This window comes from Musca domestica, unplaced genomic scaffold (genome assembly GCF_030504385.1).
Source record: "Musca domestica strain aabys unplaced genomic scaffold, Musca_domestica.polishedcontigs.V.1.1 27, whole genome shotgun sequence".
Lineage (NCBI taxonomy): Eukaryota > Metazoa > Arthropoda > Insecta > Diptera > Muscidae > Musca > Musca domestica.
In genome coordinates, this window is record NW_026712286.1 from 10,165,487 (window position 1) to 10,190,346 (window position 24,860).

Sequence of the window (24,860 nt, forward strand, 5' to 3'; positions counted from 1 at the left end):
AGAGACAACACGGCGAAGTGTACGTGATCGCTGTGCCTCCTGCTTCTTTTTTTTGCCATAATACAATGAAATTCTGTTGTCGTGGAAACTACGAAAAAATCAAAGGGGAAAAGAAAGAAAACTTTCTAAACAATATTAAAGGAGGAATGAAGGGGTGGGAGGGAATGTGCGAGAAGTAGGAAGAGGGAGAAAAACGGCATGGGTGGAAAATTTTGAAAAAAGGAGCCAGTGCTGGTGCATAGAAAGTAATGGCTGGATAGCTCGATTCCATAGAAAGCGAGGCTGGATAGCTTGTTGGCACAGAAGCTCAGCAGCTCTCTTGCACAGTGAGCTAGGCCGGCTAGCTCTCTTGCACAGTGAGCTAGGCTGGCTAGTTCTCTTGCGCAGTGAGCTAGGCTGGCCAACTTGTCGGTACAGAAAGCGAAGCTGACCAGTTTGTCGGTACAGAGAGCTAAGCTAGCCAGCTTGTCGGCACAGAGAGCTAGATCGGCTAGCTTGTCGACACAGAGAGCTAGGCTGGCTAGCTCACTGACACAGAGAGCTAGGCTGGCTAGCTCACCGGTGTAGAGGGCTAGGCTGGCTAGCTCACCGGAGGGCTAAGGGCAGAGGGCTAAGCAGGCTAGCTCGTCGGCACAAAGAGCTAGGCTGGCCAACTTGTCGGTACAGAGAGTTAGGCTGGCTAGCTCGTCAGCACAGAGAGTTAGGCTGGCTAGCTCGTCAGCACAGAGAGCTGGGCTGGCTAGCTCGTCGGTGCAGAGAGCTGGGCTGGCTAGCTCGTCGGTGCAGAGAGCTGGGCTGGCTAGCTCGTCGGTACAGAGAGCTGGGCTGGCTAGCTCGTCGGCACAAAGAGCTAGGCTGGCTAGCTCGTCAGCATAGTAAGTTAGGCTGGCTAGCTCCTCGGCATAAAGAGCTAGGCTGGCTAGCTCCTCGGCATAGAGAGCTAGGCTGGCTAGCTCCTCGGCATAGAGAGCTAGACTGGCTAGCTCCTCGGCATAGAGAGCTAGACTGGCTAGCTCCTCGGCATAGAGAGCTAGACTGGCTAGCTCCTCGGCATAGAGAGCTAGACTGGCTAGCTCCTCGGCATAGAGAGATAGGCTGGCAAGCTCCTTGGCATAGAGAGCTAGGCTGGCTCTCTGGTCCTCTAACTCGTCTGTACTAAGTCCCGGGCTCACCACCTCATCAGTATCGACTTCCTGGTCCTCCACCATGCCTATGTAGAGTGCTCTCTGCAGCTCGTCTGCGTAGATTCCACCAGGTTTTTTTTCGTGTTGATTGTCTGGTCCCTCTCGCACCAAATAAAATTGAGTCCCGAAACTTTTCTTCCCCACCTCGTTAGGCATTTTCCTTTAACCATTACAATTTTCCGCGACCAGCTGTTACCACATTATTGTTGAACTTTCTTCCTTCCCCAAAAAGCAATGAGAGAGAAACTTCGTTAGTAACAGACTTTTCAATTGATGACCTCCAGGCAAATCATATGCAATGAATTATGCCAAGTTTTTTTTTTGTTTTTGGTGATAGAGGAGGAGAAGTTTAGGGGAGGGGCTACCAACAACCAAAATTCAAACGAGTGGGTTTTATGGTGAAATATGACTTTTCCATATGATACTTTCTTGGAATGAAATTAGAAAAAAAAATATTCACAGGAAATGAGAAAGCTGGATACGAAGAGAACAGGGGAGTTACAAAATGTACAAAAATTTGTTAAAATCAGAGGTGTTCTCTTAAAATGTGCAACCTTTTCCTTGGACTTTTATAGACGCCTTTCAGAGGCATCTGCCGAAAAAACATTATAAAAAAACTGAAGACTCTAAAAATTCCCAAAATATTTTTTTTTAATTTCAAAATTTTTTCATTTCCAAAATCCATTTATAAACATCTTCATCTGCTCCAAAATTGCTTTCCAAGTAATTGTTTCAATATTACAACACACTTCAGCTAATGACAAAATGCCATCATCAAATTCTTGGCCACTCATAAAATTTTCGGAAAACCGTCAATTCGTAGAAGTGATAAGAAATCAATAGTCCCCAAAGATGGTGTTAATGGTGGTGTTGCTCCATCTCCTTCGTCAGTTTTTGTTTTTTTTTTTTTTTTTTTTGAGAACATTTCGAAATACACTTTAAAGATAAAAAATTACTTAAAAAGACATTATCACAACTGCCTCTTCGGATATCCATTTGCTAAACCAGAAACTGTTTATTGTCTTTGTCCATAGCACCAATAGCTCCCCCTCCCCACCACCACCTCGCACCCACAGAAGTGGTGAAAAGAAGAAAACACTTTCGAACACTCGTAAAAATGTCATTGTCATTCAGTGTTTCGTTTCGTTGCTTCTTCGTCGTTCTTCTTTATTTTCATACAATTCATTCAGATTCATTTGGGCACTTGAAAATAAATAAAAACTAAACAACAACAATGTTTGAATAGACAATAGCTGAGGAGACCAGCGGTACTTATGCTGTAAACAGTCGTGGAGACTAAAAGAGCAATTGACAGCCATGTGGAAATCGCTACAGAAAACAGGGTCTTTATAGACGAGTCGGTCCATCAGAGAGTCTCCATTAAGGAGCTAGTAGGCCATGCTGTCTGGCTCACTGGCAAGAAGAGCTGAGTTGGCTAGCTCACAGGTACAGAGAGCTAGTCTGGCTAGCTCATCGGTACAGATAGCTAGGCTGGCTAGCTCATCGGTACAGAGAGCTAGGCTGGCTAGCTCATCGGTACAGAGAGCTAGGCTGGCTAGCTCATCGGTACAGAGAGCTAGGCTGGCTAGCTCATCGGTACAGAGAGCTAGGCTGGCTAGCTCATCGGTACAGAGAGCTAGGCTGGCTAGCTCATCGGTACAGAGAGCTAGGCTGGCTAGCTCATCGGAACAGAGAGCTAGGCTGGCTAGCTCATCGGTACAGAGAGCTAGGCTGGATAGCTCATCGGTACAGAGAGCTAGGCTGGATAGCTCATCGGTACAGAGAGCTAGGCTGGATAGCTCATCGGTACAGAGAGCTAGGCTGGCTAGCTCATCGGTACAGAGAGCTAGGCTGGCTAGCTCATCGGTACAGAGAGCTAGGCTGTCTAGCTGACCGATACAGAGAGCTAGGCTGTCTAGCTCATCGGCACAGGGAGCTGGGCTGTCTAGCTCATCGGCACAGAGAGCTAGGCTGTCTAGCTTATCGGCACAGAGAGCTAGGCTGTCTAGCTCGTCGGCACAGAGAGCTAGGCTGTCTAGCTCGCTACCACAGAGAGCTAGGCTGTCTAGCTCGCTACCACAGAGAGCTAGGTGTCTAGCTCGCTACCACAGAGAGCTAGGCTGTCTAGCTCGCTACCACAGAGAGCTAGGCTGTCTAGCTCGCTACCACAGAGATCTAGGCTGTCTAGCTCGCTAACACAGAGATCTAGGCTGTCTAGCTCGCTACCACAGAGAGCTAGGCTGTCTAGCTCGCTACCACAGAGATCTAGGCTGTCTAGCTCGCTACTACAGAGAGCTAGGCTGTCTAGCTCGCTACCACAGAGATCTAGGCTGTCTAGCTCGCTAACACAGAGAGCTAGGCTGTCTAGCTCGCTAACACAGAGAGCTAGGCTGCCTAGCTCGCTAACACAGAGAGCTAGGCTATCTAGCTCGCTAACACAGAGAGCTACGCTATCTAGCTCGCTAACACAGAGAGCTACGCTGTCTAGCTCGCTAACACAGAGAGCTACGCTGTCTAGCTCGCTAACACAGAGAGCTAGGCTGTCTAGCTCGCTAACACAGAGAGCTACGCTGTCTAGCTCGCTAACACAGAGAGCTAGGCTGTCTAGCTCGCTAACACAGAGAGCTAGGCTGTCTAGCTCGCTAACACAGAGAGCTGGGCTGGCTAGCTCTCTTGCACAGTGAGCTAGGCTGGCCAGCTCTCTTGCACAGTGAGCTAAAGTGGCCAGCTCTCTCGCCCAGTGAGCTAGGCTGGCTAGCTCTCTTGCACAGTGAGCTAGGCTGGCCAGCTCTCTTGCACAGTGAGCTAGGCTGGCCAGCTCTCTTGAACAGTGAGCTAGACTAGCCCGCTCTCTTGCACAGTGAGCTAGGCTAGCCCGCTCTCTTGCACAGTGAGCTAGGCTGTCTAGCTCGCTAGCATTGTTCGTCAATATAGCTTCATTTGTATAGCCTGACAAAATGTTGCTATTTTCCTGCCCCCTCGTGTCTTCTTCCAAATCCACCTCCCCTTCTTTTATCTCCCACGAAAAAAACCCCCGCCAATAAAACACTCTTCATTACATCAAGTTTTTATGGCATTGCAACACTTCATTGCGTTTTGGGCGACATTTTATTTGCTTTCTATTACCCGTCTTGAGGAACTTCCCCTCCTCCCCCCTCCTCTCTCCTCCCATGAAAACAGCAAATAAAAAAATTTGCGTAATTATTCTTGTTTGGTTGGTATCATCGGTCGACGTCGACGTCGTCGTCATCGTTCTGATGATGATGGTGTTATTTCAATTTTGTCTTAGCGCTTCAATGATTTCCTCGCTCAAATAACATTCGCCGTAATGGCAAGCGAAGCAACAACAACAACGAATTTCCCTGGCATGGAGATTTCTTCAACGAAGCTTTTTAGGAAATTTGGAAAGGGTGATTTTATTACTGAAGTTAATAACTGGAGAAGCGTGTATGTACTCGCAGAGCCCAGCAAGGGTCCTCCCAGTAGTTTGTCACCAAAAGACCACCAACCGTGTGCCAAAGACAAACAGCCAGGCAGGCTCACTCTTCGATGGAACCCAAACACCAATACTGGCCATCATCATCATTACGACCATCCATCGACCATCCGCGTGAACGACATTTCATCAAATACGCAATGCGATCGTATCTCTTGCGTAATTTGATGCGAAGTGTTAGACTGCTCCTATTGTTTGTTGTTGTTGTGTTTTTTCGCTTTCGCCAGAATATCATTGTCCATTTTGTTCCAGCTATCCTATTTTTCCCCCCGTTCATCGCATTTACCTATGGATGAAGCTAATGTTTTATGCCAACGATGATGGTGTTCAACGAAGCATTGATAGATAGGCGAACAGACGCACCAACGAATGAAAGACCGACCAAACGACAGTAATGCTCATTATCATTTTATGACGTTTTGCCGACCATTTCCATGATAATGACAAGTGAATGAGGATAGCTGCGATGGAGAACTTGTGCCGAAAACGGATGGACAATGCCATTGTCGAAGGGATTTGAGTGAAGCGAACCCAGCAAAGAAGGTGGAGGAAAGTCAGAGGTACCTATATGAAACAGATAAGGGCCAAGGATAGCATATCAGGGAGCTTCGGTTCAAGGGAACTTTAAATGGCTAACTGAAGGGCCAGGGAGTCGTCCGTGACAATTAGATGACGATCCAGTCCATATTGAGGTGTTGTACCGCCAGGGGGTCCATGTAGATATTCTGCAAATCTATTATGAGCGACATTTGGAGGGCAGGAAGACTAAAGAGACAAGGGTAACCTAAAGACGAGCTATTGAACCAGAGAGCTCCCAAGTCAAACTGGAAAGTTGTAAGCTTGGGCAAGCTGGTGGCCCAAGGATTCTCTATAGACGAGTAGTAGTTGCCAGCTTGTATAGGTAGACGTCCTGGAATCAGCTTCTGCTTGAGAAGCTCACAGTCCAGACAGATGACCTAGAGTTCATAGATTTTATTCCAATAAACGACGAGCTTGAGAGTAAGTAGCTGTCGAGCTGTATGGGCCACCCTGTCTTTATAGGGTTTTACTTGCCATATTGGCAATACAGATGAACAGGAACTACCACCTTGTCAACGGTTTGCCTTCAGGTCTATAAAATAGAGCGGGAGAGGAGTTGCCAGATTATCTACATGGATACGGTGAAGTTTCAACTTGTGCCCGGCCAGACTTACGGATGCAAGATCTTTGCTGTATATATCTCTAAGTTGAGTTATTCGACTGTAGAGGACGCTCTTTTTAGAACTTTCCAAGGTTCTTTACTCTCCAGAGGAGGCATATACTGCAAGCTACTCGAAAACAGAGTCTCGATGTTAAGCCAGTCGACAGCAGAGGTCTCTTCATCAGCTTTACTGCATTAAAATCTCTGACAGCTCTTGGGCCTTCTGCTTTACAAGGAAACATTTACCACTTAGGTCGTCCCCTCTACTCTCTAGAGCCATCGACTTTCAGCTAAGATTAGCTAGTTGTCTGTAGAGGGCATGTCAGGTCCGCTAAACGGCAATAAAAATCTCGGATTTGCAATAGAAACATCTTACGTCCTCTAGAGTTATCTTAATACAGATACTCCATAGCGGAGGACTCTAATACCAGTTCGTCTAAAGTTGTGGCTTCTAAGTAGAGTTATTCCACAGTAATGACATATAAAACCAGTTACACGAGAAAAAGTGGATGTCTATCAGGCCCCAGAGGTCCATCGGGTTCGGCTAAGGGGCAATAAAAATCTCTGAGATCAGACAGAAGCAATAGAAGCTATTTTGGTCATCTATTGGGTCAGTTAGTCTAATGCAATAGTCTCTAAGGCCAGCTAGTCGACAGTAGAGGTCACTTCGTCTAGTTACTATACTGTGGAGGCCTCTAAGGTCAGCTACTCAACAGCAGATTTTCACTTATTCCACAGAAGAAAGATTTACAGCCAACATCATTGCAGTGGAAACATTTTACTTAATTTAATCAACACCAAAGGGAGCCACCGGCTCTACATATAAGATTCAAAGGTCAGCAACTCAAAAGCAGAGGCCTCTAAGGCTGTTTGGCCTATAATAAAAGCCTCTGAGGACAGTAATATGAAAAAAGTACCCTTTATGGCTAGTTAGACGACAGTTATGTCATCCGAGTGCAACGCCTTTAAATCAGGGGACTCCATATCTAGCAAATCGACAGCAGAGCCCTCTAGAGGGAGCCACCGGCTCTATATGTAAGTTTCAAAGGTCAGCAACTCAAAAGCAGGGGCCTCCAAGGAAGGCTAGCGTACAATAAAAGTCTCTGAGGCCAGGTATATGAAAAAAGTACCCTTTGAGACTAGTTAGACGACAGTTATGTCATCTAAGTGCAACGCCTTTAAATCAGGGGACTCCATGTCTAGCAAATCGACAGCAGAGGCCTCTAGAGGGAGCCACCGGCTCTATATGTAAGTTTCAAGGGTCAGTAACTCAAAAGCAGGGATCTCTAAGGCTGGTTAGCCTACAATATTAGTCTCTGAGGCCAGTTAAATGAAAAAATTAAAATTCGAGATTAGTTAGAAGAACATTTCGTTATCTAAGTCCAACGCCTCTAAATCAGGAATCCACGTCTAGCAAATCGACAGCAGATGCCTTCTAGTCAGTTACTGTACAAAAACGGCTCTAAATCAGAGAACTCCACGTTAAGCACATCGACAGCAGAGGCCTCTAGAGGGAGCCACCGGTTCTATATGTAAGTTTTAAAGGTCAGCAACTCAAAAGCAGGTTAGTAGGCTAACCAATAGTCTCTGAGGCCAGTTATAAGAAAAATTTAAACTGTGAGGCTAGTTAGAAGAACGTTACGTCATCTAAGTCCAAGGGCTCTAAATCAGCGGATTCCACGTCTAGCACATTGACACAGAGGTCGTCCAGTCAGTTACTGTACAAAAATAATCTCTTAGGTCAGCTATTCAAAAGCAGAGAGCTTTAAGGCAGATTCTCTAAAGTAAAAAATCTCTGAGACCCTTGCTGAACAGAAGAGGACTCTGCTACTTTTTAGACAACTTTTCGTTAGAGGTCTCTGATGCCATCGGCTCTACAGTGAAGGTCCTAAAACACCAGTAGTCGAAAGCATGGGTCTCCAATGCCTCTTGAATTCTATTGGGCCGACAGAGTCTGTATTCAAAGGAAGGCCATGGAGGCAATTGGAGCCCAACATGCTTTTGTAAGTGATTTAATGCCAAGGGATCCTATATTCAGGGGGTGATGTTCAGGGGGAGTATATGTACGATAACCAGAAACTCTGCCGGCTTATTTTGGGCGGACTGAAGCCCTTGAGAAGTTTTGGAAACTAAAATATAAAAAAGAAAGAGTTTACATTTTTTTTTCAAATCCCCCACAAAATGGTTCGTGGCTTAGGTCATCTCTTTAAATCCAGAGACAAAAGGACGCTATTTTATTTGTTAAAAACTAAATGGAGTTTTTTTTGAAATCCCCCCAAATTTTTTCGCTGGTTATCTCACCTTCCCTCCATTCATTCGGCATTTAAATCAAACTGCATTTTCTATTTTCGTTCTTCATCGATATTTTATAATAACCACAGTGTCCAGAATTAATTAATGAATTGTAACATTTTTCAAAATTTCCTCAAATTTGTTCGCTGGGTAATTTCATACACCCTTTTATTCATTCGATCTGTAATTGAATTTCGAGACAAAATTACACTATTGTTTTAGAGCAAAATAAAAAAAGTAAATCAATTAATTGTTTTCAAAACACCAATAAAATTGTTCGCTGGGTTATCTCCTTCTCGCCAAAATTGTTGACTGGGTTACCGTCATTGGGTGAATATTTATTTAAATCTTTATAAGAATGAATGATGTTTTATTGGAAACTAGAGTCCATAAATTATTGAATTTTTAAAATTTCCCCAAAAATGTTCACTGGGTTATGTCCTTCTCTTTTTATTCTCCATCCGCAGACAAATCGACACTATTTAAGGATAACAGTACAGATCGATATTGAAATCTAGAGTGCAGAGATAGAATTTTTGTATTTTTAGAATTTTCACAAAATGGTTGACTGGGTTACTGGCTCTACTCTCATTTGTTCTGTATTTAAAATAAAAAAAATTAAATTAAAAATTATTGCTATCGTATTGAAAACTGTAATCCATAAATTATTGAATTTTTTAAAATTTCATCAAATTCGTTCACTGGGTTATGTAGCCTTCCCCTCCATTCGTTGGGAATTTAAATCTCGAGACAAATGAACACTTTTTTTGGCTACAAAAACAGATCGGTATTAAAATCTAGAGTCTAGAGATAGAATTTTTGAATTTTTTAAATTCCCACAAAATTGTTCACTGGGTTATCGCCTCTACTCTCATTCGTTTTGCATTTAAATCTTCATAAAAATTATTTCTATTTTATTGGAAACTGGAATCCATAAATTATTGAATTTTTAAAATTCTTCTCGAATTTGTTCACTGGGTTATGTCGCCTTCTCCCTCCATTCTCCATCCGCAGACAAATGGTCGCTATTTAAAGATAACAATACGGATCGGTATTAAAATCTAGAGTATAGAGAGAGAATTCTTGTATTTTTTTTTTTTTTTGAATTCTCACTAAATTGTTCACTGGGTTACCACCTCTGAAATTCATTTTGTATTTAAATCTTCATAAAAATTATTGTTTTTTTTTTCTTGAAAATTGTAATCCATAAATTATTGAATTTTTAAAAATTCCTCCCAAATTTGTTCACAGGGTTATGTCGCCTTCTCTCTCCGGTCGTTGTGTACTTACATCCGCAGAGAAAATAACAATATTTTTGGATAAAAATACAGATCGGTATTAAAATCTAGAGTTAACGAGAAAATTTGTTTTTTTTTTTTTTTTTTTTTGAATTCCCACAAAATTGTTCACTGGGTTACCGCTTCTACTCTCATTCATTTAAATCTTTATAAAAATTATTGCTATTTTCTTGAAAATTGTAATCCATAAATTATTGAATTTTTAAAAATTCCTCCCAAATTTGTTCACTGGGTTATGTCGCCTTCTCTCTCCGATCGTTGTGTACTTACATCCGCAGAGAAAAGAACAATATTTTTGGATAAAAATACAGATCGGTATTAAAATCTAGAGTTAACGAGAAAATTTGTTTTTTTTTTTTTTTTTTTTTTGAATTCCCACAAAATTGTTCACTGGGTTACCGCTTCTACTCTCATTCATTTAAATCTTTATAAAAATTATTGCTATTTTCTTGAAAATTGTAATCCATAAATTATTGAATTTTTAAAAATTCCTCCCAAATTTGTTCACTGGGTTATGTCGCCTTCTCTCTCCGGTCGTTGTGTACTTACATCCGCAGAGAAAATAACAATATTTTTGGATAAAAATACAGATCGGTATTAAAATCTAGAGTTAACGAGAAAATTTGTTTTTTTTTTTTTTTTTTTTTTTTTGAATTCCCACAAAATTGTTCACTGGGTTACCGCTTCTACTCTCATTCATTTAAATCTTTATAAAAATTATTGCTATTTTCTTGAAAATTGTAATCCATAAATTATTGAATTTTTAAAAATTCCTCCCAAATTTGTTCACTGGGTTATGTCGCCTTCTCCCTCCATTCATTTGGGTGTATTTAAATCCCGAGACAAATTGACGCTATTTTACGATAAGCATAGAGTCCGGTATTAAAAACTGAAATCAATGAATTGTTATAGGGAAAAATAGAGCATTTACTTCTGGCAACCAATGTTGGATTTTTAAAGGATTTAAAAGGGGAGGGGTTGGGTAGAATTTAGCTACAAAAAAATTATCTCTGCTTTTATTGCAAATATTTTCATTGATTTTTATTTATTTATTTATTTATTTTTTTTTTTTGAACGCTGTGCCTTAACTAGCGGGTGGTCTGATTTTGTTTCCAAATGAGATTTTAGGCTACCATTGTTAGGCTCTACAATGTCCATTCGCTGGGTCCATTTTTTTCGTCAGCTATTAAACAGCGGGATTTCGACTGATTGACTTTGGAAGCGATTTGGATAATTTGGATTGGAAATTTTCGTTCGTTATTTAATGGGAATTTAATGATTTCGAATTGGGTGTTTTTTTTTTTTTTTTTTTTTTTTTTTTGAAAGGGGTTTGGAAATTGAATATTTAAATAGAAATTGAATAATTATTGAATATTTTTTTTCTAAAAATTATGGATATATTTTCTTCGATTTTGGGGTTTGGTTTTGACTTTGGAGGCGATGGTAATTTGGATAGGAAATTTTCATTCGTTTTTTGATGGGAATTTAATGATTTTGATTTGGGTTTTTTTTGTGTGGAAATTGAATATTTAAATAGAAATTGAATAAACATTGAATATTTGTTGTTTTTTTAAATTATGGATATATTTTCTTTTGGGTTTTGGTTTTATTCAAATTGAGAATGAAATGGGGTGTGAATGTTAAAAAATTTATTGGATATTGAATATTTATTTTTTTCAAAATCAGTTGGTATTTTTATTAAATTTTTTGAAAATGCCAAAAGAATGAAACCAAATTTTTTTCAATGCAAAAAACTGATTCGAGAGTTATTTGAATCTAAAGGTTCTTTTTTTAATTTGGGAATATTGGAAATGTTAACGATCTTTTTTTTTTCAAAAAAAAAAAATGGAATGAATTTTCAAAAAAAAAAATGTTTTTCAAAATTTTAGCTATAAAAATTGTTTCTTTATTTATTTAAATCTAAAGGTTCTTTTTTTTTTTAATTCGGGAATATTGAAATTGTTAAATTTTTTTCCAAAAAAAAAAAAAAATGGAATAAATTTTCAAAATATTTTTTTGTATTTGCCAAAAGAAAATTTTTTTCAATGCAAAAAACTGATTCGAGATTTATTTAAATCTAAAGGTTCTTTTTTTAATTTGAGAATATTGAAAATGTTAACGATTTTTTTTTCACAAAAAAATGGAGTGAATTTTCAAGAAAAAAGTTTTTCAAAATTTTAGCTAAAAAACTGATTCGAGACTTATTTTATTTCATTTTTTTTTTGAATTTTTGGAATATTGAAATTGTTAAAGATTTTTTCCAAAAAAAAGGAATTAATTTTCAAAAAATATTTATTTTTCAAAACTTTAGCTATTTTTCAAACTTAAAATCAATTTTCAGAATTTTATTTTATTTAATTAAATTTTTCCTCTCTCTCTCTCTTTCTAGATTCTCACATCCCCCATTTGTGTGACAATGTCAACTGTCCCCCCTTGTCGGAGTTGCACTGCCCCGAGGACAGCGATATCCGGGAATTGATCTCCGAACCCCTGATCATGGAAGAAGAATTCAACAATGCCTCCCAAATCGATCCACTGGATGAGGCCTTTGCCTTTTGCTGTTTGTCCCAGAAATGTGTCTGCAAGACCTGTTACATACCCGACTGTGCCAATGATGGTGAGGTGGTGGTGGAAATTTCCCCCGAGTCCATGGACAAGCCAGGCCATTGCTGTGGTGAATATGAATGTCACAAGGAACCCAATTGTACGGCCGAAGAAAATACCGACAGCTATTGGTTGAGCGATTGCCAACGTTGCAAATGTCAGGCGGGTCAAAAGATCTGCCATCAAATCTGTGATGAGGGCATTAAGAAGACCGGTGCCATTTGTGAGTCGAAGAACTTGAATAAATTCTTTGAACATGGCGATACCTGGAAGGATGGTTGCTATGACTGTCGCTGTGTCAATGGGGAGCCAAATTGTGTGATTAATTTCTGTAGTGCCGTCGATTGCCCAGCCCATCGTCAGGTGACATTGAAGAATAGCTGCTGTCCCGTTTGCTGGCCCAAGGGTTTCCCCATGCCCAATGGGGATGATGAGTACGATGATAATGGAGATTCGGGTCATCATTATGATGATGTGCATGACTACAATGAGGTGGAGGATAATGTGGAGCCAAATTTGGAATTGAAACCCATTTTAGAGGTGGAAAATGCCACAAACTCAACATCATCATCATCGAGCTCCACAACAACCAGTACCACATCCACCACAGCTGCACCCAGCACCAGTATCACCGAAAAATCCTCTACCACTACAACAAGTACCTCCACCACCTCGACAACCTCGACCACCACCCCAAAACCTGAAGAAAAAACCACACAAAGTCCTGTGGAATTTTTACACAAACCCACCGAAGCCTCGACCACCTCCCCAGCCCTACCTTGCCCCACTGAAGGCTCAGCCTCCACCTCAACCACCACAAGTACCACACCTGGTCCTTGCAGCCGCCAAGATGCCGCCTCTTACCAAGTCTATCCTCAAGTTGTAGAACTTATGCGCTATAGCCAACACAATGGTATCCTCTATACCATCATAGGATGCCTCTCGGTCCTGGTTGTGGGCCTCACCGCCTGGAATATCCATCTCAAGGCGAAACAAAGATCCTATCGTCCAGTTTCCAATTTTGATGATAACTGTAATACAATGTCTAATATTAAGAAAACAAATGATTATGTTTAAGAGAGATAGGGGGTTGTTTAACGATAGAGAGAGAAGAAAAAGAGAGGGATATAAGCAGCTAATATTGAGAGAAAGAGAAATGCAGGGGAATCTATTGGGAGGCGATACAAGGGGATTTTAAGAACAAACGAAATAATTCATAAATATTTTCCAAAGAAAATAGAGGCAATACCTCTGAAGGGCTTTTTACGAATAAGACCCTCCGAAGGACTTCTCGACATAAAAAATAAGTTTTGTGCCGGATGGACTTTGAAACAATTTCTTTAAAAAACTCATTTGGAGCGTGGATGGTTCTCGAAAATCGTCATAAAAGTCGAAAAGCTTCTTGAGGTAGTTTTTCTGGTCTGGTCATGGAAAAAATCTTAAAAAGCAGGGTCCTTAAAAAATTCTTTAAAAATCCTCGTTTATAGCTTGGTAGGTCCTTGAGAAAAATTGTTTAAGAAATTCTCTTTAATGGCTTGGTAGGTCCATGAATAAAATTCTTAAAAAAATCCACGTTTACGGATTTGTAGGTCCTTGAGAAAAATAATTTTAAAAATCCACGTTTACGGATTTGTAGGTCCTTGAAAAAAATTATTTAAAAAATCCACGTTTACGGATTTGTAGGTCCTTGAGAAAAATTATTTAAAAGATCCACGTTTACGGATCCGTAGGTCCTTGAGAAAATTTATTTAAAAAAATCCACGTTTACGGATTGGTAGGTCCTTGAGAAAAATAATTTTAAAAAATCCACGTTTACGGATTGGTAGGTCCTTGAGAAAAATAATTTTAAAAAATCCACGTTTACGGATTTGTAGGTCCATGAATAAAATTCTTTAAAAAATCCACGTTTACGGATTTGTAGGTCCATGAATAAAATTCTTTAAAAAATCCACGTTTACGGATTTGTAGGTCCATGAATAAAATTCTTTAAAAAATCCACGTTTACGGATTTTTAGGTCCTTGAGAAAAATTATTTTAAAAATCCACGTTTACGGATTGTTAGGTCCTTAAGAAAAATTATTTTAAAAAATCCACGTTTAGCAGGCACTTGAGAAAAATTCTTTTAAAAAATCCACGTTTGGCAGGCACTTGAGAAAAATTATTTAAAAAATCCACGTTTACGGGTCAGTAGGTCCTTGAGAAAAATTATTTAAACAAATCCACGTTTGTAGCCTTAATCGTCCTTAAACATTCTTTAAAAAATACGCGTTTACGGATCCGTAGATCCTTAAGAAAAATTATTAAAAAATCCACGTTCGTAGCCTTAATAGCCCCCAAACATCCTTTAAAAAAATTGTTTTTAAAAATCCTGATAGGTCCTTAAAAAATCTTTAAAAATCCTGGCTTATAGTTAGGCAGGACCTCGAAAAAATGTTTTTAAAAAATCCACGATTGTGGTCCTGAGAAAGAAATCTTTAAAAAAATCCAAGTTTATAACTTTGATGGTTGTTGAAAAATAAACTCCTTCAAAAGTCCTCGTGTTTTATACTTCTAAACCTCAACAGGACATGCCGATTTAAAAAAAAAATATTCCAAGCCACGTGGATTTCTAAAAAAATATTTCCAAGCCTCTTCAAGATACGTGAATTTTTTTAAAAAATATTTCCAAGCCTCCACAGTTCACGTCGATTTTTCAAAAATCGTTCCAAGCCTCGGAAGGACTCATGGATTTTTTATTAAGGATGTTTTAAGCCCATAAAGTATTTTTAAAAGTCAAAAGTTCCAAGTCTTTGCTGTACACGAGGATATTTTCGAAAATATTTTCAAGCCTGTACAGGTCACGTGGATGTACAGGTCACGTGGATTTTTTACGAGATCAATTTAAAAGAATATTCTCAAGCCTCTAAAGGACCTTTGGATTAAACAAAAATATTTCCCAGCCTTTTCATGTCACGTGAATTTTTTAAATAATATTTCCAAACCTCTATAGGACACTTGGATTTTTTGAAAATAATATTTACAAGTCTCTACAGGACATCAGGACCTTAATTTTTAATATTTTCAAGCCTATGAAGAACAAGTGGATTTTTAAAATATAATATTTCCAAGACTCTACAGGACACCTGAACTTTTTAAAAAATATTTTCAAGTCCCTACGGGATGCGTGGATTAAAAAAATATATTTCCAAGCCTATACAGGATAGGCGGATTTTTAAAAAAAATATTTTAAAGCCTCGACAGACCACGTGGATTTTATAAAAAATATTTTAAAGCCTCTACAGGACACGTGGATTTTTTTTTTAAAATATTATCAAGCCTCTACAGGACACGTGGATTTTTTAAAAAATATTTTCAATCCTCTACAGGACACGTGGATTTTTTAAAAAATATTTTCAAGCCTCTACAGGCACTTGGATTTTTAAAAAAATATTTTCAAGCCTCTACAGGACACGTAGATTTTTTAAAAAATATTTTCAAGCCTCTACAGGACACGTGGATTTTTTAAAAAATATTTTCAAGCCTCTACAGGACACGTAGATTTTTTTAAAAATATTTTCAAGCCTCTACAGGACACGTAGATTTTTTTAAAAATATTTTCAAGCCTCTACAGGACACGTGGATTTTTTAAAAAAATATTTTCAAGCCTCTACAGGACACGTAGATTTAAGACTCTACAGGACACGTGGATTTTTTAAAAAATATTTTCAAGCCTCTACAGGACACGTAGATTTAAGCCTCTACAGGACACGTGGATTTTTTAAAAAATATTTTCAAGCCTCTACAGGACACGTAGATTTAAGCCTCTACAGGACACGTGGATTTTTTAAAAAATATTTTCAAGCCTCTACAGGACACGTAGATTTAAGCCTCTACAGGACACGTGGATTTTTTAAAAAATATTTTCAAGCCTCTAGAGGAGGAATTATATGAGCCTCTTCAGCCTCTCCAATATCCTGCTTCTCCCCATGAAAGATTTACCCCACATTTCTCCGAAATAATATTAAGTTGTATAGTCTTAAAAAGCTACTGTTATAATTTTCAAATGTTTGTGTTTTTTCTTTCTGTTATCAGTGAATAAGTTGTTCTTGTTTTTGCCCACACCTTTTCTGTTTTGTCCGTTCTTTTTTCTTTCCTATAGCGCTGAGGATCTCAAAAATAATACAGATTTATTAAATTGAAAAAAATTGATTGAAAAATTATATTCCCCAACAAAAAATGAAGAATATTCTACATTTTATTTTGTTAAATAAAATTTGTAGGTCCCCCTTTTTTTAGTTTTATGTCATTTACAAAAAAACAATTAAAAGTATTCATGTATTAATTAATAAAAAAATATGATATATTTAATTAAAGTTATTCTATATTGGCCTTAGTTTTTAAATAAAATATAACCAGAGATAAGAAAACATCAAGAGAAACCCACAATAGTTTTAGAGGGGAAGGGGAACTTGAAATCGTAGGTTGGGTAATGGGACTGGGATGTCATTTAGCCAAGTCATAAACCGGCGAAATTTTATGGAAATGGTAAATATTTTTGATAATTGAGTTACTTTAAAGCTTCTTTTCAGCGTTTTAACGATCCTTTCGAGCCAAGAAGCGAGAAATATTTCTTGATTAAGAAATCAGGATCTGTCCTAATGGAAGTGTTTTAGATTTTCCCTTTTCCCTAATTGGGGTCGTTGTTGTATACCGTTTGAATATATAAACGAAAAAAAACTCCAAGCCATTAGGACATGTGAATTAAAAAAAGCCTCTACAGGATACATGTCACGTGGATTTAAAAAAAAAATATTTCAAAGCCTTTGTAGGAAACGTGGATTTAAAAAAAATATATTTCAAAGCCACTACAGGACACATGGATTTAAAAAAAATAAAAAAAGGCTTCACAGGACACGTAGACTTTTTAAAAAATATTTCAAAGTCACTACAGGATACGTGGATTTTTAAAAAATATTTCCAAGCCTTTACAAGGCACTTGGATTTTTAAAAAATAATTCCAAGCCTCTACAGGACACGTGGATTTTTTAAAAAATATATTTTAAGGCTCTATATTAGACGGATTTTTTTAAAAATATTTCCAAGCTTTTACAGGACACGTGGATTTTTTAAAAAATATTTCCAAGGCACACGACCCTTTGTGTATTTTTTAAAAAATATTTCCAAGCCTTTACAGGACACGTGGATTTTTTAAAAAATATCTCCAAGGCACACGACTCCTTTGTGTATTTTTTAAAAAATATTTCCAAGCTAGAACATAACACGTGGATTTTTAAAAAATATTTCCAAGCCTGAACAAACACGTGGATTTTTTAAAAAATATTTCCAAGCCTGAACATAACACGCGGATTTTTTAAAAAATATTTCCAAGCCTGAACATAACACGTGGATTTATTAAAAAATATTTCCAAGCCTGAACATAACACGTGGATTTTTTAAAAAATATTTCCAAGCCTGAACATAACACGTGGATTTTTTAAAAAATATTTCCAAGCCTGAACATAACTCGTGGATTTTTTAAAAAATATTTCCAAGCCTGAACATAACACGTGGATTTTTTGAAAAATATTTCCAAGCCTGAACATAACACGTGGATTTTTTGAAAAATATTTTTAAGCTTGAACAGAACACGTGAATTTTTTTAAAAAATATTCCCAAGCCTGAACATAACACGTGGATTTTTTAAAAAATATTTCCAAGCCTGAACAAACACGTGGATTTTTTAAAAAATATTTCCAAGCCTGAACATAACACGCGGATTTTTTAAAAAATATTTCCAAGCCTGAACATAACACGTGGATTTATTAAAAAATATTTCCAAGCCTGAACATAACACGTGGATTTTTTAAAAAATATTTCCAAGCCTGAACATAACACGTGGATTTTTTAAAAAATATTTCCAAGCCTGAACATAACTCGTGGATTTTTTAAAAAATATTTCCAAGCCTGAACATAACACGTGGATTTTTTGAAAAATATTTTTAAGCTTGAACAGAACACGTGGGTTTTAAAAAAAATATTTCCAAGCCTGAACATAATACTTGTTTTTTTGTAAATATTTCTAAGCCTGAGCAGAACACGTGGATTCTTTGAAAAAATATTTACAAGGTACTACAGGACATATGGATTTTATAAAAAAGTATTTCCAAGCCTGAACAGAACACGTGGATTTTTTAAAAAATACTTCCAAGCCTTCAGAGGACACTTGAATTTTTTAAAAAATTTTTCAAAACCTTTTTCAAGGCACTACCAATTATGTAGATTTTTAAAAAATTACAGGACACGTGGATTTTTTAAAAAATATTTTCATGGCACTACAGGAGACGGATTTTTATAAAAAAAATTTCTAGCACAGGAGGAGATTTTTTTAAAAAATATTTTCCAAGCAGATTTTTTTAAAAAAATAATTCCATGCACAGGCGGATTTTTTTAAATATTTCCAAGCCGGATTTATTTAAAAAATATTTCCAAGCCGGATTTTTTTTTCAAAATATTTTCAAGGTGGATTTTAAAAAAAATATTTCCAGGCACAGGAGGAGATTTTTTTTAAGAAATATTTCCAGAGCAGATTATTTTAAAAACTATTTCCTAGGCTCTACAGGAGACGAGGATTTTTAAAAAAAATATTTCCAAGGCTCTACATTAGGCGGATTTTTTTAAAAAAATATTTCCAAGGCTCTACATTAGACGGATTTTTTTAAAAACGTATTTCCAAGTGTCTACAGGACACATGTCCTTTTCTAAATATAGTCTATTTTACATTCAGGCGATCCTTAGGTTTATGCTTTTTCTAGACCTGAACCTGTAATTTTTTTATTGCGGATCTTGGCTAATTGATTTTTCAGGACTAGAAATCGTTGCTAAAAAGCCTTTCCAAGTCCTTGATATCTACAATAAATTTTATGAAAATCGATTAGGAGACTCGAAAATAACCAAAAAAAAGATCCCAAACTCCCCGGACAATTTCGAAATACATCCTCCCATAGCTCCCAATATCCTCCCTTTTGTTGAAAAATATTTCATTCCTAATTTTATTAAAACAATATCATTGATTTCAAGTTCCTTTTCCCAAACGATTTCAAACCAAGAAAATGAAAATACAATACACTTAAATAATTATTATTAAAACCCAAAATAATTCAAGAAGAAAAGTAAAGAGTAAACATTAAAAGAAAAACCTAAAATGTCTGGTAATATAAGCTTTCTTATATATTGATACAATAATTTAACTATTATTTATGTGATATCTATTGTTAAGAGAAACAAATGAAAAAAATATATACAATGCTAAAATAAAAAAATAAAAAACAAAATAAAAAATAATAAAAAATATATAATTAAAAATAAAATATGGTTAAAATTGTATTTCCAAATTATCGGCAAAAAAGCCGAAATGCTGGAAGGAAAACTAAAAATTACAATTAAAAAAAATTTCCCTTTAATTGCATATATTTTTTTAAGCAGATAAAATTAAAATCTTAAAATATTGTTATAAATTTTATTATTAAAATTAATATGAAGTATTTACAACACTAACTATATAAAAAAGCGCATGCATTGAATTAACAATGCAAGTATACGTTGTTGTCTTAGTTATAAATACCGATGCTAAAAGAAAATAAAATACAAATTTTATTTTTATTAAAAAAAAAAAATTACTTTGATTCTGAAAATTCTATAATATTTTAAAATTAAGTTTTATTACCCTTTTTTTAAGTCTTTAAATACACAACGAAACATTATTATGATATATGAATTAATTAAGAAATAAAATAATACAAAATCAACAATAAAATATTTAAAATAAAATATGAAATGAATTTTTATTTCGGCATGAAATGGTAAGTCATGAAATTTAAATTTTTTAGACGTCAAAAAAATATTTTCAAGATTCTATAAAAAAATGCATTTTTAAGAAAAAATTATTTACAAGGCCCAATAAAAAATTAAAAAACAAAATATTTCAACCTAAATAGAAGATTCAAAAGAAATATTTTCAAACCCATATAGAAAACGTGGATTATTAAAAAAATATTTTCAAGGTTCTATAAAAACTTGGTTAAAAAAAATTTTCAAAATTCAATAAAAAAAGTGGATTTTTAAAAAAGATTTTTTTTAACGCCATATTTTAATATTTCCAAATTTCTATACAAAATATGGATTTAAAAAAAAAATATTTTTCAAGTCTATGTAGAACAAGTGAATATTTTTAAACAAAATATTTTCAAGGCTCCATTGGATTAAAAAGCCTTAAATTGTCTGAATCTTGAAGGTGTGTTGCTTAGTTGGTTTTTTTCTTCCAAACTTTGCCCGGCCCCCCTTCTCTTCTACCATACCTTATGTTTGCAATACAAATTTCCCCATTCCAAAAGCTTTTGGCATTAGCTACGTTTTAAATCTATGATCGTTAGCATTGGTGATGATGCGATATGTCTTGTTTATTCTTTTGTTGTTTTGGTAGAATTAAGCCAGAGGGGAATCTCCAGCCAGCCAGCCATCCATTCATCCATCCATCCCAGCCACTTCATTTGGCAGGAGGCCAAAAAGCAAAAAAGAAAAAAATCCAACGAGGATTAACTCTTGAAAATATATGAGTTTATGAAGTATTGTTTACAAGGCAAGGCTGCCTGCCAGCCTAGATGCCAGATACTTCGTTTTTGGCTAAACGAACGGTATTGTGATGCATCTTGGCTGGAGGTATAACAAGAGTCAAGGTTCAGTTATTTAGCCGCACCTGGTTTTCTTTAGAATGTTCTTTCATTCATTCCATGGCTTAACGAGATGTGAGAGAGTGTGTGTGTGTGTGAGTGCAACTTCTGCTATGAATTGTAGTTTTCTCCAAATAGATTTTATGTTATTGATATCAAAAGTACAACAAAGAGCTGTTATGTTTTCAAGGCAAACAAGGCGGATTAAAATTTATGGAAGAGACGAGAGTGGTGGAAAATGGTCAACTGAAAACTTATTTCAAAAAATCCACGAAAACAAATTAATAAATATTTTAAAAAATTCTCGTTTTTAATAGAGCTTTGAAAATATTTTTTTAAAGATTCCACGTTTTCTTACAGAGAATTGAAAATATTTTTTTTTTAAATCCCCGTTTTTTATAGAACCTTGGAATTAGTTTTTTTTTTTATAGAGCCTGGAAAATATTTTTTTTAAATCCACTTTTTTATAAAGCCATGAAATATTTTTTTTTTTAAAAATCCACGTTTTTATAGAGCCATGAAAATATTTTTGAAAAGTCTAGGCTTTTTATAGATCCTTGAAAATAAATAAACTTATGAATAAATAAATAAACTTTTTTTATAGAGCCTTAAAAACATTTTTTTAAATCCACGTTTTTTATGAAGCCTTACAAATATATATTTTTAAAAATTCACATTTTTGTAGAACATTGAAAATATATATATTTTTTTAAATCCACGTGTTCTGCATTGGCTGGAAAATATATTTTGAAAAATCCACGTGTTCTGCATTGGCTGGAAAATATATTTTGAAAAATCCACGTGTTCTGCATTGGCTGGAAAATATATTTTGAAAAATCCACGTGTTCTGCATTGGCTGGAAAATATATTTTGAAAAATCCACGTGTTCTGCGTTGGCTTGAAAATAATTTTTTAAAAAGTCCACGTGTACTGCATTGGCTTGAAAATATTTTTTTAAAGAATCCATGTCTTCTGCATTGGCTAGAAAATATTTTTTTTTAAAAAATCCACGCGTTCTGCATTGGCTTGAAAATATTTTTTTAAAAAATCCATGTGTTCTGCATTGGCTTGAAAATATTTTTTTAAAAAACCACTCCGTCTGCATTGGCTTGAAATATTTTTTTTAAAAAATCCTAGTGTTCTGCAATGGCTGGAAAATATATTTTAAAAAATCCACGAGTTCTGCATTGGCTTGAAAATATTTTTCTTTAAAAAATCCATGTGTTCTGCATTGGCTTGAAAATATTTTTTTAGAAAATCCATGTGTGCTGCGTTGGCTTGAAAATATTTTTTAAAAAATCCACGTGTTCTGCATTGGCTTGAAAATATTTTTTTTAAAAAATCCACGTGTTCTGCATTGGCTTGAAAATATTTTTTTAAAAAATCCACGTGTTCTGCATTGGCTTGAAAATATTTTTTTAAAGAATCCACGTGTTCTGCATTGGCTTGAAAATATTTTTTTAAAAAATCCACGCGTTCTGCATTGGCTTGAAAATATTTTTTTAAAAAATCCACGTGTTCTGCATTGGCTTGAAAATATTTTTTTAAAAAATCCACGTGTTCTGCATTGGCTTGAAAATATTTTTTTAAAAAAATCCAGGTATTCTGCATTGGCTTGAAAATATTTCTTTTTTAAAAAATCCACGTGTTCTGCATTGGCTTGAAAATAATTTTTTAAAAAGTCCACGTGTTCTGCCAATGGCTTGAATATATTTTTTTTAAATCCAAGTGTTATATATAGACTAGAGAATATTTTTTTTTAAAAATCCACATTTTGTATAGAGCCTCGAAAATATTTTTTTAAAAATCCACATTTTGTGTAGAGCCTCGAAAATATTTTTAAAAAAGACCCACGTTTTCTAAATTACTCAATTATTATTACTGTATGATGGGCTTTTCAGGTAATTCGAATATCATTTTTAATGCATTTCTATTTCGAGCATTTTCATGCTAACGACCTTCGATAAAATCTACATACCACTTCCATTAACCTTGAAAATTAATAAAGAACCAAAACTGAAAAGTGCTCACAGAAATTTTTTGGATTTTCAGTGAATCACTTCCAAATCGTTGGAAATGTCAAAGTTAACTGTTTTATTAATTTTTTATAGTCCGCTATTTATACTGGCCACGGTTTGTATAGAGAAATTTCCAAAATTCTCAAAAAAGAAAAAAGAATCACAAATATTCAACCCCTCCTGTAGCGTCCCTTCATCCTCGAATTCGAATCGCTGAAAGTTGAATTTGATTCGAAATATATGAAAAATATGACCATGCAATTGATTGACCACAATGGACGCAAGGTCATGAATGGTAGCTTCATTTTGTGGGAAGATCTGATGGAATTCAATATTGTAACCAGCCTCCGGGCTAGACGTGCCAACGGCAAGCCATGGAGTATTTTCAATGTCACACTGAACGGTTGTGATATCCTCGGGCCAAAGGGTGTTCGTGGAAATCCCGTGGCAGTGGCGTATCTGAATGAGGTGCAGAGATTTATGCCAAGCCTACCCAAAAAGTGTCCCCTGAAGAAGGTAAGGGAGGGGGGAGGTTTTCCATTGCTTTTTTTTGTTGTTATTAATTTTTCTTATTATTTTTCAGAATGTTTACTATTCGCTAAACAATCTCTGCTTCAATGAGGATGCATTTCCTCTCTATTTACCCGAAAATACATATTTCGTCTTTTTCGGAGTGTCACGAAAGAATGTCTTTATTACGAAATTTCATATCGTAGGTCTAATTTTAGCTAAAAATGGTGAAAAATATCGTAAAATGTATGGGAAAATTTCGAATTAAATAAATTTTTTTCGATATCATTAGAATTTTGTAATTATGATTATAGCTTCGGGATAATCACTTTTTTCTGGGACATTTAGAAAATTGTAAATAATTAGTCCAGCCAGGCTAATTGAAAATTTACATCAGATAAAAACAAAATCTACAATTCTAACAAAAATTAGTTTTAAAACAAAAAATTTAAAAATTTTTAGAGGCATTTTCCAAAAATATGCCGCTCATTAAACTACTAATAATTTTCTGCTCTCTGCGTGGAGGTTACGGCTTGGTTGGTATTGAATTAAATTTTTGAAAATATTTTTTTTCTTATAAATCTCCTTTCATTTTTAGCGTTCCTATATCTTCGATTTCTCCTCCTTCAAATATGACATTGATCCCAAGGTAATGGCAAATCTTTCACTGCAGCTCGTTGACTACAAGGGCCGTAGGGCCATCAACGGTACATACGAATTACACGAAGATTTGCAGGAATTCACAATGGTCAACACGGTTACACGTCGCCATTCCAGCGGCCGGCCACGAACGGTTTTCAATGTCACTGTCAATGGCTGTCAGGCGCTCGAGACGAGAGGCATTAATGGCAATCCCCTGATTACCACATTCATCAATGAACTGCATAAATTTATGCCAGATCTGCCGAAAAAGTGTCCCTTTCAGAAGGTAAGTTTCAATATTTTGAAAAAAGAAATAATAATACAGAATTATCTCTCTCACTCTCTCCCATAGCACAAAGTATACTCTCTCCACAATTTATTTCTCAACGAAGAGGCCTTTCCACCCTATCTGCCGGAGACTCAATTTGCGGCATTTTTTGGTGTGATGGGCAAAAAATCGTATTTTGTAAAAATTAATGTCGAACTTAGGATTGTCGATAAAAATAAAATAAAATCGAAAAATAAATCATTTAATTAAAAAATATAAAATAAAACTTAAAAAAAATAATTAAAAAATAAAAATGAATAAAAATACAACAAAAAATATATAAAAAGTTCGATTTTTCAAAAAATATATTTTTTTTAACTTTGATTAACAAATAAATATTTTTAAGGAGGTGAATTGAAAAGAAAAAATGTATTTCTTGTAAGAAAAAAAATTAAATTTATTTTTTTGAAAGTTTTATTTTTTAAGGAAGCCGATTTAAAACAAGGTAAGAAGTAACCGACGATTTTGGTCGAAAGATATATACCCTCAGCCAATGTCTGTTTTAGGAATTTTTTAAGGTCCCGTTAAGTTTGAGACGGGTATTTTCTGAAGATTTTTTTTGAAGGACGTACCTAATTGCAGACACGACGATTTTGGTCGAAA

The 24,860-nt window shown here is 35.7% G+C and overlaps 1 protein-coding gene across 1 annotated transcript in view; it reads left to right on the forward strand.

Annotated features, from left to right (window-relative positions):
* The window catches only part of LOC105261833 (kielin/chordin-like protein), a 209,682-nt gene extending 190,174 nt beyond the window's left edge, over positions 1–19,508 (forward strand). The window contains exon 2 of the mRNA XM_059124255.1: positions 11,840–19,508. Coding sequence (XP_058980238.1) covers positions 11,840–13,131 — 1,292 coding nt within the window. The 3' untranslated portion in view covers positions 13,132–19,508. The remainder of the gene's footprint in view (positions 1–11,839) is intronic.
* Positions 19,509–24,860: the final 5,352 nt, after the last annotated feature.